Consider the following 13,867-nt stretch of genomic DNA (forward strand, 5'->3'; position numbering starts at 1 on the left):
TTGCCTTATGAATAAATGGAACATTTCACTGAAGTCAAAATACGTTATTTCAAGATTTAATCAGAATATGAATTATTGATTGTCTGTCAGATTTATGGCTCCATCAATGTGCTTCGGAGGCACTTGCGATAATGATGCAGCACTTACAACAACACTACCACTGAATATAAATGCTCCTTTGGAACGGTAAACCGCTGCTGAGCCAAACTGCACAAACCTGCAGCCTTCTTTTAAAAAACTGTCTCTGGGGAAGTTCTCTTTTTTTTTCAAAGCCTATAGGCTACAGCAATACTAAACAGAACCGGCCTCCGATCGCCACCCTCTCCTCGTGTTTGAGGTTGAGGCAGGCTGAAAATTTGATTAAGCAAACCTGACAAATAAGCAGTGACCCTGAAAATCTGACAGCTTGTGAAAGGGCAATGGACTCTAACTTGTGTGGTAGGAGAAGGGGGTGGGGAGGTTGAAGTAGTGGTGAGAGCAGCGAGGTAGAAATATGGTTCTATACTGCTGAGGGTACCTGGGACTGAGAAACGAGCTCCAACTATGGGCATCAAACACCCCCTCCCCCACCCCCTCTCTATACTGGGAGCGATCCAAGCCATCCGCATGGAGGCATCACATTGCTCACTGACACTTTTCTGTGGAGAACAGCTCATGACCTGATCCAGCTATATTGTTTGGGATTTGTCCGACATAGGCAGGCTTGCTTGCAGCAAAACGTAGCAACCCATTACAAAACCACAACAATATTTAGCAAATGTTTGACGATTTTTAATTAGCTATTTACAAGTGGATTATAGGGAAGTTTCAAGTTGTATTAGTCGTATATACGGGATATGCATGATATACTGTACCAGTAAAAAGTTGTTGTTTTTTTCTTTATTTTAACTAATTTTCTAAATTGTAGAATAATAGTGACGACATCAAAACTATGAAATAACACATATGAATCAGGTAGTAAGCAAAAAAGTGTTTTAAACAAATCAAAATATATTGATATTTTTAGATTCTTCAAAAAAAAACACCCTTTGCCTTGATGACAGCTTTGCACAGTCTTTGCCATTCTCTCAACCAGCTTCATGAGGTAGCACCTGGAATGCATTGTAAATCAACAGGTGTGCCTTTTAAAAGTTAATTTGTGGGAAAGAAAATGTATTCTTAATGCGTTTGAGCCAATCTTCACTATTATTCTACAATGTAGAAAATAGTAAAAATTAAGAAAAACCCTTGAATGAGTAGGTGTGTCCAAACTTTTGACTGGTACTGTATATACTAGGCAGTGTCAGAGGAAGGCCCAAAATATTGTCAAAGGCTCACCCAAGTCATAGAGTGTTCTCTCTGCTACCACACGGCAAGTGGTACCAGAGCGCCAAGTCTAGGACCAAAGGCTCCTTAACAGCTTCTACTCCCAAGCCATAGACTGTTGAACAACGAATCAAATGGCTTCCCAGACTACTTGCATTAACCCCCCTCCCCCCTTTTTTTACACTGCTGCTCCTCGCTGTATATTATCTATGCATAGTCACTTTACCCCTACCTACATGTACAATTACCTCGACTAACCTGTACCCCCGCACATTGACTAGGTACTGGTACTCCCTATATTTAGTCTCATTTTTATTTTATTGTGTTACTTATTTTTCAATGATTACTTTAGTTTATTTAGTAAATATTTTCTTAACTCCATTTCTTAAAACTGCATTGTTGCTTAAGGGCTTATAGTAAGCATTTCACTGTAAAGTCTACTACACCTGTTGTATTCTGCGCATGTGACAAATAACATTTGATTTGATTTTAAATCAAACATTTCAGTGCAGATGTAGCCTATAGCAACACATGAAGCAAAAGCACTGAACTAATCGATATTGAACCCATTTCAACTGTTTACATACAGCAGCACAGAATTCTACTAACTACTCGTTTTAATGAGTATGCACACAACACGGCTATCCCATTGGAGGATATGGCTATGATCTGGATCTATGTCCTGATCCATGGAGAGTCGCATCACATCCTCCTAGTTCTACATGTCCATTGTACTGCTGCCTGTGTCTATTTTCTATACTAAAAGCCACTCTAAGCTTGTCGTTGGATAGAATGGTCCACCTGGACATGTATCTTCTATCCTCTCAGCCATCCATTTCTGGTTTTCTCATGGCTTACCTATCTAGGGAAGGGGAAAAGAGGATACCCTAGTCAGTTGTACAACTGAATGCATTCAAGTGAAATGTGTCTTCTGCATTTATTGAAATGTGTCTTCTGCATTTATCCCAACCCCTCTGAAGCAGGGGGGGGGTGGGGGGGCGCTGCCATAATCAACATCCACGTCATCGGCGCCCGGGGAACAGTGGGTTAACTGCCTTGCTCGGGTGCAGAATGACAGATTTTTACCTTGTCAGCTCGGGGGTTCGATCCAGCAACCATTCGGTTACTGGCCCAACGCTCTAACCACTAGGCTCCCTACCGCCCCATCTACATGCTGAATGTAAACTCCTGTATTTTGGCTCCAAAAAGAGGGAGAACTGAACACATGACTTTATTTTCAAGCATATTTTCCGGTGTTATCCACTAAGCAACAGACCAGGATTCAAACCTTTCCTACTCGATAGTACTTCACATCTCTTTCCTTCACACTACAACGTTGAACCAAAGGTGAATAGTTTTATTTATAGAACTGAGAGGATATTAAAGAGTAAGGCCTTTGACATCAATCAGAACCTTTCGCTGTGGTGAACACAGGAATGACCTCAATAAGAAAAAAAAACTTAATTGCGGCCGTTCAAGAGAGACCCTCATGATATTCTTAGTAAAACGTCCCCCCCCCCCCCCCCCCCCCCCCCCCCCATTCTCGGTGTTGAAAGTTGAGAAAATGAAACAAGATTTTAAAACTAGTGATTGAGAAGTGAGGCATGGAGCAGAAGTAGCTTGCTAATCCAGTATTAGTCTGAACAAGCTGGCGAACAACCTTCCAAAGCAAACAGAACCCTTTCAGAATTCACAGGGATTATTCATTCTAATCTCAATCTATATTTACAGCAACTATAGGCCAAAGGTCAGACTGCAACCATACCCCCAATCACAAGAACCATACATATCCCTATGATATTGTAATTGGATTGCATCTGTTATCTTGAACCTGCATAGCAGATTTTGATAAGAAACAGCTAATTGTTGAGATGTGTAAATTGCACATGCATTTTAGATTTATGAGTGTTGGTCATGATGGCAAATGTCAACACTGCACATAAGGCTCTCCAGAGGGTGGTGTGGTCTGCCCACGCATTACCGGGAGCAAACTACCTGCCCTACATGACAGCTACAGCACCCGATGTCACAGGAAGGCCAAAAAGATCACCACTGCCTGTTCACCTCACTATCATCCAGAAGGCGAGGTCAGTACAGGTGCATCAACGCAGGGACCGAGAGACTGAAAACAGCTTCTATCTCAAGGCAATCAGACTGTTAAACAGTCATCACTAGCACATTAGAGGCTGCTGCCTATAGGCATAGACTAGAAATCACTGGCCACTTTAAGGAAAGGAACCCTAGTCACTTTATAAATATTTACATATCTGGCATTACTCATCTCATATGTATATCCTGTATTTAATATTATTCTACCGTATCTTAGTCACTTAATGTTTACAAATAGATATTACTTGTTAGATATTACTGCACTGTCTGAGCTAGAAGAACAAGCATTTCGCTACACTTGCAATAACATCTGCTAATCACGTGTATGTGACCAATAACATTTGATTTTACTTAGCTTCACAGCAAAAAGCACATGACTCCATTTAAAAAGGGACTGGGTCATTAGCTAGCTATGGACCAGGAAGTTGCGCAACAGAGAGCAAACGGTAGGAAGAAAAGGAAGAGGGCTCATGCTTCCTGGTTGGTTGCTGGTGAAGACAGCTCTTCCAGGAATCCCAGGAGCACTCTTATTGGCTTAGTTATTGCTGTTTTCCACCTCACGGGAGAAATGTGTGGTGATAAGGTGGCACCTTTCACCCTTCCGTCATTACAACAGAAGAACTCACAATGGAAGGGCCATTCCTCGCTCCCAGTTGGCTCCTAAACCTCTTTGTAAAAATGAAGAAAAAAAAAGAAAAAAAAAACCGGAATGACGGAATGAAAAAAACTATGGTGGAAGCAAATTTAGGGCATTGTGTTGTTAAATAGTGTCATACAAAATGTGGAGGGCGGATTCTAATGCTGGGAGTTGATACACGGGGGTTTGTGTAATGTCAACAGAGTTAATCAGCCTTCTATATAGTTCAGCCTTCTTATTGTCCATCAAAATGAAGGGCTTACACATTTACATTGCACAAAATATTATGAGTGCATTGGATTTTTGTCCTCATCTATGTTATAATCTGACTGCCTGAGAGCTTGGCTTGTCTGTGGTTGTTAGTGTGGGGACCTCCAACACAGAGGGAGTGGCCCATTAACAGAGGAAACACTGGCAACATTAGAGACCAGAGCCAGAGCTCTGAGAGGGCTTCTTTCAGAACAGCTATATACACACTTTTTATGCCTGTTACTGTGTGTCACAATGATTCCCTCCCTCCCCCCCCTAGTCCACGTATAAGGGGGCCTGGGAGGGTAACTGCAGTTGGCATGCAGACTTATGTGGACACGGACACACGGACACACACACACGTGGAAAAAGTATGCAATTGTCATTTTTTTGTAAAAGTAAAGATAACTTAATAGAAAATGACTCAAGTAAAAGTGAAAGTCACCCAGTAAAATAATACTTGAATAAAAGTCTAAAAGTATTGGTTTTAAATATACTTAAGTATCAAAAGTATAAATCATTTCAAATTCCTTATATTAATTAAGCAAACCAGACGGCCCCATTTTCTTGTTTTATTAATTTATGGATAGCCAAGAGCATACGCCAACACTCAGACATCATTTACAAACGAAACATGTGTGTTCAATGAGTCCGCCAGGTCAGAGGCAGTAAGGATGACCAGGGATGTTCTCTGTTCAGTGAGTCCGCCAGGTCAGAGGCAGTAAGGATGACCAGGGGGGTTCTCTGTTCAGTGAGTCTGCCAGGTCAGAGGCAGTAGGGATGACCAGGGATGTTCTCTGTTCAGTGAGTCTGCCAGGTCAGAGGCAGTAGGGATGACCAGGGATGTTCTCTGTTCAGTGAGTCCGCCAGGTCAGAGGCAGTAAGGATGACCAGGGGGGGTTCTCTGTTCAGTGAGTCTGCCAGGTCAGAGGCAGTAAGGATGACCAGGGATGTTCTCTGTTCAGTGAGTCTGCCAGGTCAGAGGCAGTAGGGATGACCAGGGATGTTCTCTGTTCAGTGAGTCTGCCAGGTCAGAGGCAGTAGGGATGACCAGGGATGTTCTCTGTTCAGTGAGTCTGCCAGGTCAGAGGCAGTAGGGATGACCAGGGGGGTTCTCTGTTCAGTGAGTCTGCCAGGTCAGAGGCAGTAAGGATGACCAGGGATGTTCTCTGTCAGTGAGTCTGCCAGGTCAGAGGCAAGTAAGGATGACCAGGGATGTTCTCTTGATAAGTGCATGAATGGACCATTTTCCTGTCCTGCTAAGCATTAAAATGCACAGTACTTTTGGGTATCAGAGTAAAAAGTACATTATTTTCCTTAGGAATGTATTGAAGTAAAGTACAGATACCCAAAAAACTTCTAAGTAGTACTTTAAAGTATTTTTATTTAAATCCTTTACACCACCGCACCACACACACACACACACACACACACACACACACACACAGGGGAAAAAGATTGCACAATAGCAGACTAATAAGCATATCATTGATTCTCCAGGGTGAATTATCCATGACAATAAAACACAGACGAAGTTTCCAGCTCGAATAGAGATTTGACCTCGCTGAAAAAAAGAAGTTACAAAGCCATCAGCAAAACTATGACAGTATTACAGTAAAGCGTTTACGCTGCAGTAAATATCTAGCACAAGACAATGCCAACAACAGAAGTGCATGACACATTATACAGAAACTGTGGACACTTTGACACTGAAACAAAATCCTGATTACCGAACATACCGACTACACTGGTCACGCACGTGTGTATGTTGATTTTGTCTATCCCCACCAGACGCGATCATCACACGCAGGTTAAAGTATCAAAACCAACTGTGAAACAACTATACTCATTTTGGAGCAGGTCGAACACACATTTAGCTAGCTTGCTGTTGCTAGCTAGTTTGTCCTGGGAGATGAACATTGGGTTGTTCTTTTACTTGGCATGTATATGGTCCTTTTTTTTTTAGCTGGTTCTTTGTAGAATGTTGACCCAGAGTCATACAAAATATTGTGTTTATCTACTCCGACGATTAATCCACAGATAAAAAGGGAAACACGAGTTAGTTATATTTAATTATTCTCTCCTCGCTGGTCTTTCAAGTATCCACCTGGGTCTGTATCTTCCTGATATCCAATAGAGGACTTGCAGAACGGCTCAAACAGAACCCAGTTATATTTTAGCGCCTGGCTACGCAGACGCTCGTTGACGCAGACGAGTGAGTGGCTGAAATAATTTAATAACATTTATTTAGCAACATTTGCCCGTGAGGCCACCATGGTGTGTCACATGGACCCAGGGTCACAGAGCTCACACAGGTTGCATCCCAAATGGCACCCTATTCCCTACATAGTGCACTACAAGGCCCATAGGGCTCTGGTCAAAGTAGTGCACTACATATGGAATAGGGTGCCTTGTTGGACACAGAACAGCCTACCCACTGGGCACACACAGTTGAATCAACGTTGTTTCCACATCATTTCAATGAAATTACGTTGAACCAACGTGGAATAGACATTGAATTGATGTCTGTGCCCAATGGGTAGCTGCCTCCCATCAGAGACCAGGATGTTATAGCCTCCCATGATTCCCTGTGATGAGGTCCTGGTGGTTGTATAGTGTTCATTCCGGGTTACTGATAATCCTGAGAGTGAATTGTTGTACATGTAACCGGCTAAGTACAGGGGGCATGGTGCAGGATAGAATCTCCTCCTTAAGCACCCAGGACATTTGGACCAGAACATAGAGTGATGTCCTTGTCTGAGGCATTAGCATGGAACAAACCAATGCTGCCTAATGTGGCTTTGCCTATCTGGGAGAAATGCCTATGCATACTGTACAATTATCTGGTATTTACTGTGCTTTAGGTTTTAGATACTCCTGCTCTCAATCCTTCAGGTTGGCAGAGGAAGGATGCCAGTAGGCCTGAAGACGAGGAGGAGAGGAGGCAGCTGGGATGGATAATATTGTCAGACGGATTAAACAGGCTCTGATAGGCTTTGTTCAACTTGTACAAGACATTTAATTCCACACAGAGCAACAACACTGGCCTATGGTACAACACAACCAGATAAACAAAGACACATATTACAATAGAGGGCATCTGAGGTATTCTTAAAAAATACAGAACATAGTGTCCCTACCAGAGCACAATGCTAGTTGACTCTGGTGGTAAAACCAACACTACACAGCATTCGGTAGGCAAACTCAGCTAATTAACAGCAAGTGGTTGGGTAATGATGGTGGTGGCTGCAATGGCCTACTAGCCACCATAGAGACAGAGACCTGGACGGTTAGGCAGAGCTGAGCAACCTCTTCATAAATCACCCGTCCAACACTGTACCAGGGCCTAATCCCAGAGCACTGAGCAGCAGCTCTGTTTACATACAACAAATGATGATGGGAGACACAGAGACGGAGGCCATGGGCCCGCCCTCAGGTAGTCAGACAGGCAGGCAGGCATACATGATGGGCTGATAGGGGTTGTTGATAAGACTGCAGGTTAAGGCTCACTGTCTCATCATGTACTTCCTGAATGTGAGGCCTGTTAATTACTCCACTGTTTGTGCAGTCAGGGAAGGAACTAGCTAATAGTAACACAACAAGGACACGAGGGCTTGGCAGCACACTTTGACCTGTGATGCTGCAATACAATATCAACAATATATTTTGACAGGCTGAAGAGATTTGTTAGACTTATAACACAACAATCAGTTATATTCATAGTGCCAATCATGACATTTCATAATCAAGCAAAGTCACGCAATTTCAGACACGAATCAACACTTCCGACGACCCATATATATATATATATAATAATAATAAAAATAATATGGCTTTTTCAAATGATTAAAGCTACAGATTATATAGTCCCATAGAACTAAAGGCTGGATTCTCCCCCCACCCCTTTCCAGCATCTCCATTCCTCTCCACAAAGTATTTGTACATATGCCCTCTCTCTTCACACCCAAAAAAGCCATGCATTTGCAATATCTCCCCCAACACACTGGTATCACGGGCCCCGGATCCGGTACGGCGCACCCCAAACAGCCATTTCAAAAAGCCACAGTCTTAAACCAACACTACCCTCCCTCCGTTTCATAAATTCTTTAAACTCTGGGTTTTCTCTTAATTATTAATGCTTCGAGAGTATCCAACGCTGCATTGCAGCATTCTCTTTTAAAGAGCACTGCCTAAAATAACGTCTTTTCCCCACAACATAGGAGAGAAAAAATACAAATCCGTCCTCTTTGCATGCAATTATTTTGTTCCCAAACACACTCTCCTCTGTTTTTAATGGAGCCCCTGCTTTCTCTTCCATCCTTAACTACAAATAAAGGCAGAGTCACAGCCTCTATGAAATATTGAGGCCCCTTCTTCTCCAGGATGAAATAATGGGCTGGCTGAGTGAAGCTGGCTGGCTGGCTGAGTGAAGCTGGCTGGCTGGCTGAGTGAAGCTGGCTGGCTGAGTGAGGCTGGCTGGCTGAGTGAAGCTGGCTGGCTGAGTGAGGCTGGCTGGCTGGCTGAGTGAGGCTGGATGGCTGAAGCTGGCTGGCTGGCTGGTTGAATGAAGCTGGCTGGCTGAGTGAAGCTGGCTGGTTGAGTGAGGCTGGCTGGTTAGCTGGCTGCGTGAGGCTGGCTGGTTGGCTGAGTGAGGCTGGCTTTCACAGCTGATTAAATGTACTTTGAAGGTGTCAGGAAACACAGGCCATGAAAGACCCAGGTTCTCTACTGCTTTGACATCTTCACAAGAGTTCTAGGGATGGAAGCTTGGTTTAAAAAGTCCCAGTGGCTCCTCACAGTGCTTCCCATGACTATGCATAGCAACTACCGTACTGCTCTGTTCCATCTACTAACTGTACAGACAAGACAGCAAGTCAGCACAGAGAAGCCAGAAGGGGCTCAAGCTAACTGCTTTGATAGCTCCCTGCTCTGATACTCTTTAAGTAGAGCATATTTTTAGGATAGGCTTTAGCTACATACTGCAGTGGCCGTGTGCTATGCTAACACACCCTTGTGCTGTACACAGTGAGGGATCAGTGGACCTGTTTACAAAACAAGGACCTTGTGTCTACACAGGAAGCACAATATTTCAGGAAGCACTCTATTGAGGACCTCAAACTAAGGGCCCTATTCAGCAATAGTTCCAGAGCAATAATAGGTTCTTTGTGGACCACTTCTTACCGGTGAAGAAGTTCTTGGCCCGGAGGTAGCTGACACTAAGGCGGAGGATGGAGAGTTTGTCCAGGCTGGTGGTGACCTCCTCAGGGAAGGGGAGGAGGCTGGCCAGACTCTCCAGCTCTCCATTCAGACGGTCCCGGTGGCGCTTCGAGGGATTCGACTTGACCCCTTCTGATTGTGGCGGTTTTACGCTGCAAGGAGAGAAGAAATCATTATTTTGAACTTAATATTTTTACAGAAAAATCAAGGGTCTTATTAGCATTATTAATACCATTAGCACTATCAATATCATTAGAAATTATACTTTTGTAGTAATATAGGTAAATTAATCATTAAAATACTTCAACAAGTAGAGTAACATTGAAATGATTAAAACAGCCAAAAAATAAATGCTAAATTTAAAACATGATTTGCGTCATGTGAATAACACCATGTTTTTTTAAATTTTTATTGTAAATATGTTTTGAGTCATAATTTATAGAGCTCCTTCAACAATCCACTCACGAGTTAACAAATCATGCCAATAAATGCCCCAGAGCGCTGAATGCACTTCTGGCATTATGTCATAAACATACACATTCTCCACTGACAACATACTGTTGGTTCAACAAAGATGTATTTATGTAAACACATGTTAGACTTATGCATGTTAGGTACATTTTTACTAGTGAATTAGTAAATTATAAAATAGACTTATTTCAAAATAATAATACACAGGCTAAAAATGAAATAATAATAATACTATAATTATAACATAATAATACTTCAAAGCCATTTGTTGTGAAAATGTGAATGTTTTACATCCTGTCCTTTCAGCAGGTGCAAGGTGATAACTCTCAAGTATCGGAAAGTGTTGGCCTTATTTACCTGTGATCCATCACAAACATCGGACAAAGTCCCAGCCATTTGTTCAATTCAAACATTTCCGATCCACAGGCAATAAAAGGGCGTGTTGACTAACCTAAAATGGCGCAGGATATTTGCGGCTATGTGGTAGAATTGCATCCTCAACAAATTGGATGTATAAACATTATTTCAAAATTCAAATGTTTACGTTGGTTTAAATTTAACAAAAATAATGCAAAGAGGTTAAGAGTAAATTCTGGCTTCACGTGATAACGAAATAACAAACGCAGCAACTATTTTTGACGACAAGTGCAACTTTGGAGCGCACCCAACTTTTAGCTTACTGCGAAATCATTTTTTAAAAATACGATCACACAATAGTTGCACTGTTGATTTAAGGTAGCCTATATATATACATGTCACAAATGAATAGTCTTATAGTCAAATAAACTGTTTTATAACGCGAGTGCCTGGTCGAGGCCTTTCTGACACTGTCAAACAGGGCTCGAAGGAAGTAGTTCTTCCAGAGATGGGTAACTTCAGTCCTCCGGGGCTGGAGTGGTGTCACACCTTTTCTCCATCCCTCGCAAACACTGCTGATTCAATTCATTGCATACTAAACTGCATATCATGATTTTTGAAAGTCAGGTGTATTAGCCTGGCTGGGGCAAGTGTGATACCAATCAGGCCCCTGACAACTCGAGGTGGCCCACCTGAATATGTGTCTTATCGTGTGTCATCGACATTATCAATTTAATTCCGGTGAAATATGCTATTTAAATTTGCACAAATATAAGGTGAGTGATTGAGCGTTAAAAGGGGCGAGCTGGTATGGATGCAGGGCTTTGAACATTTGGCTATTTCTGTTTGCGAAAAGGCCTTTCAATTCATATAAATAAACTGTACTTACGCTCTCTGGACTGGTTTTCTCCTTTTACGTCCAGCATACATGATATGGCTGTATAAGTCCGATGAATCTCCCCAAAAATATTGGCAAAGGCTACAGTTCCCTTCGAGCTACATAGGCTACAGCCGACAAGAAGTGTCGTTAAACTAATCCATCAGATGAAACACGTAAACACATTAGCGACAGGACAACGACAAAAACAACAAATAGTCGCACTTTTCATTTATATTTTATCCATCAACTGTGCGCATGTAACCGATCAGATCCAGAGATGAGTTAAGAAATATAATTTATATAAATGAATGGCATTGTTGCGTACTCAGAATTTCCTCCGTTGAAATGCATACAATTTGAAATGCTGTTTACAGTCCATCGAGATGCTAAATTAATCTGCAAAACAATGCTTCAACCCAATATAAAACCCAAGTAATTCATCTCATCGTCTAGCGGAATGGTGATGTAGATGTGTGGTGCCGGTGCGCTTTGCAAACCGCAGTCCCCTTCCATGGTAGCCTGCACCTTTCCAATTCTTTCCTAGGCTATTTTTTCCTATTTTACCCTGACAATAATGTGACAAACGTTAGGACAATTATTGTATTACTGTATTAGTCCTATGCTTAACGTCCTCTATTCCCAATTATCTCGTCAAATTCGCGCATCGCCCTGCTTGGGTCCAGGGTAGGGTTGGGCGGGCACGCGCACTAGAGGTCAACGGGAAACAGAACATCAGCTGGAAACACAGCGGAGCGCGTTCCCGAGCGGCCCGTTTCGTCCAATCAGTGGAAACGAGAGCGGTTTCTGTTGAGCCTGGTGTCCTCTGCTGTATGTGGGTCAGAGGTTAGAATTTTAAATAATGAAACCATGCAGTTCTAAATGAACGGTTCAGCATACCCTGGTGTTGAAATGACTTTTTAATCGTTTTTTCGGCCATACACGTTTGTGCTCTATAGCCTACATTTGATTAGGAGGGCTACCCAGACCCCTCTTTAACGCTGCAGCTACTCTCTGTTAATTATCTACGCATAGTCACTTTAACTCTACCTACTTGTACATATTGCCATTGTTATTTTACTGCTGCTGTTTAATTATTTGTTACTTTAATGTTTTATTTTTTACTTAGCACTTATTTTTCTTAAAGCGTTGTTGGTTAATTGGATTGTATGAAAGCGTTTCACTGTAAAGTCTACATCCGTTGTATTCCGCGCATGTGACAAATGATTTGAATAGGCTACGGAAATTGATACAGACCTGCTGATACATGACAAAATCTAAACATAGGCCTACCTCTTTGCATATATGTAACCGATGTGAAATGGCTAGTTAGTTAGCGGTGGTGCGCGCTAATAGCGTTTCAATCAGTGACGTCACTCGCTCTGAGACTTGAAGTAGGGTTTCCCCTTGAGCGGGACGGAACCTACACTGTTACACACACACATATATATATATATTATTTCCAAAGCTGCAATCATGGGAGACACACAGTATGGATAAATGATCAGTAGTCGACGGGATATAAATAGCACTCCCACAGCAATTTTCCATAAATCTGCTGTATAAATATACTAACAAAAATAACTATAAAAATGTCTATCAAGTCATTGTGATCGTATTTAACAATTTCTAATAATTCCTAATTTACTATAATAAAATAAAATTGTTTCCATGTGTAATCTCATATTTACAACATCAGAATAAACTATCAACCATTTTAGTATTCAAAATATATAAATGAACCCTGAAAAGTACTCAATGTCACACTCTTGTGGCAAATAAATATAATATATTTACAACGCACCACATATTTTCCTAAGCTAACAAAACCAGGCTAATGCGCTGGCTTGTGCTCATGAGTTTAAAAAACATATACTTTATACATTTGTCATAAATTACCTGCAATGATGGGACACACACAGTATAGATGAATGATCAGTACTCGACGGGACATAATTAGCACTTCTAAAGAAGATGCATTTTTCAGTTAGTTACCAACTTCAAAGAGGGAACTTTAGCTAGCATAAAACCCATATGAAAAACTGAGATTCGGCAAACATATAAAAAGTGGCTACCCAGACGTTAAACCAACAACGGTAGTTACTAATAACATAAACTGATAATGCACAATGTAAAATGTGGATTTTATGATGTAATGTCCTTTATACCTTTCTATCCTGGGACCATTCCATTTTCAACTCACCCACAGCAATTCTCCATAAATCTAGAATCCCATACCTTTACCACTGAGTGTATTAGACAATGTAAACACATGAATCTACCAGGAGGTGGCATAATATCTGTTTTATGCAGGAATTTAACAATTTAATTACACCGTTACATATATTCATGATTCATCTGATTACTTTTCTATTGTAACGTTTGTAATAATTTGCCAGGAACTGTGTCCGAATAGGCCTTTTAAAACACCGTACTGCTGAAAGGCAGTTGAGACTCTCACAATTTAAACAAAGCATATACAGGTAGGCTCAAGTGAATGGCTCTATACAGTAGACAAAGGGAAATGTATACGACTGATGAATGCATATATGAAGTCATGTGACCGTTGAGCCCAAAGGGCTCTACATCCTGAGCTGGGAGGGAGCAGAGGCCCATATCCTGAGCTGGGAGGGAGCAGGATCCTG

At 41.7% G+C, this 13,867-nt stretch overlaps 1 protein-coding gene across 5 annotated transcripts in view; it reads right to left on the reverse strand.

Annotated features, from left to right (window-relative positions):
* LOC115155520 (aryl hydrocarbon receptor) overlaps positions 1–11,879 on the reverse strand; it is a 55,448-nt gene extending 43,569 nt beyond the window's left edge. For 4 of the 5 annotated variants that reach the window (XM_029702196.1, XM_029702195.1, XM_029702193.1 and 1 more), the window contains exons 1-2: positions 10,346–10,419; positions 9,482–9,669 (exon numbers count right to left, since the gene is read on the reverse strand). In XM_029702196.1, coding sequence (XP_029558056.1) covers positions 9,482–9,669; positions 10,346–10,401 — 244 coding nt within the window. In that variant the 5' untranslated portion in view covers positions 10,402–10,419. Of the gene's footprint in view, positions 1–9,481; positions 9,670–10,345; positions 10,420–11,234 lie in introns of those variants that run through there. The other variant, XM_029702194.1, reaches the window with a different exon arrangement.
* Positions 11,880–13,867: the final 1,988 nt, after the last annotated feature.

The sequence above is a fragment of the Salmo trutta genome, chromosome 20 (genome assembly GCF_901001165.1).
Source record: "Salmo trutta chromosome 20, fSalTru1.1, whole genome shotgun sequence".
Lineage (NCBI taxonomy): Eukaryota > Metazoa > Chordata > Actinopteri > Salmoniformes > Salmonidae > Salmo > Salmo trutta.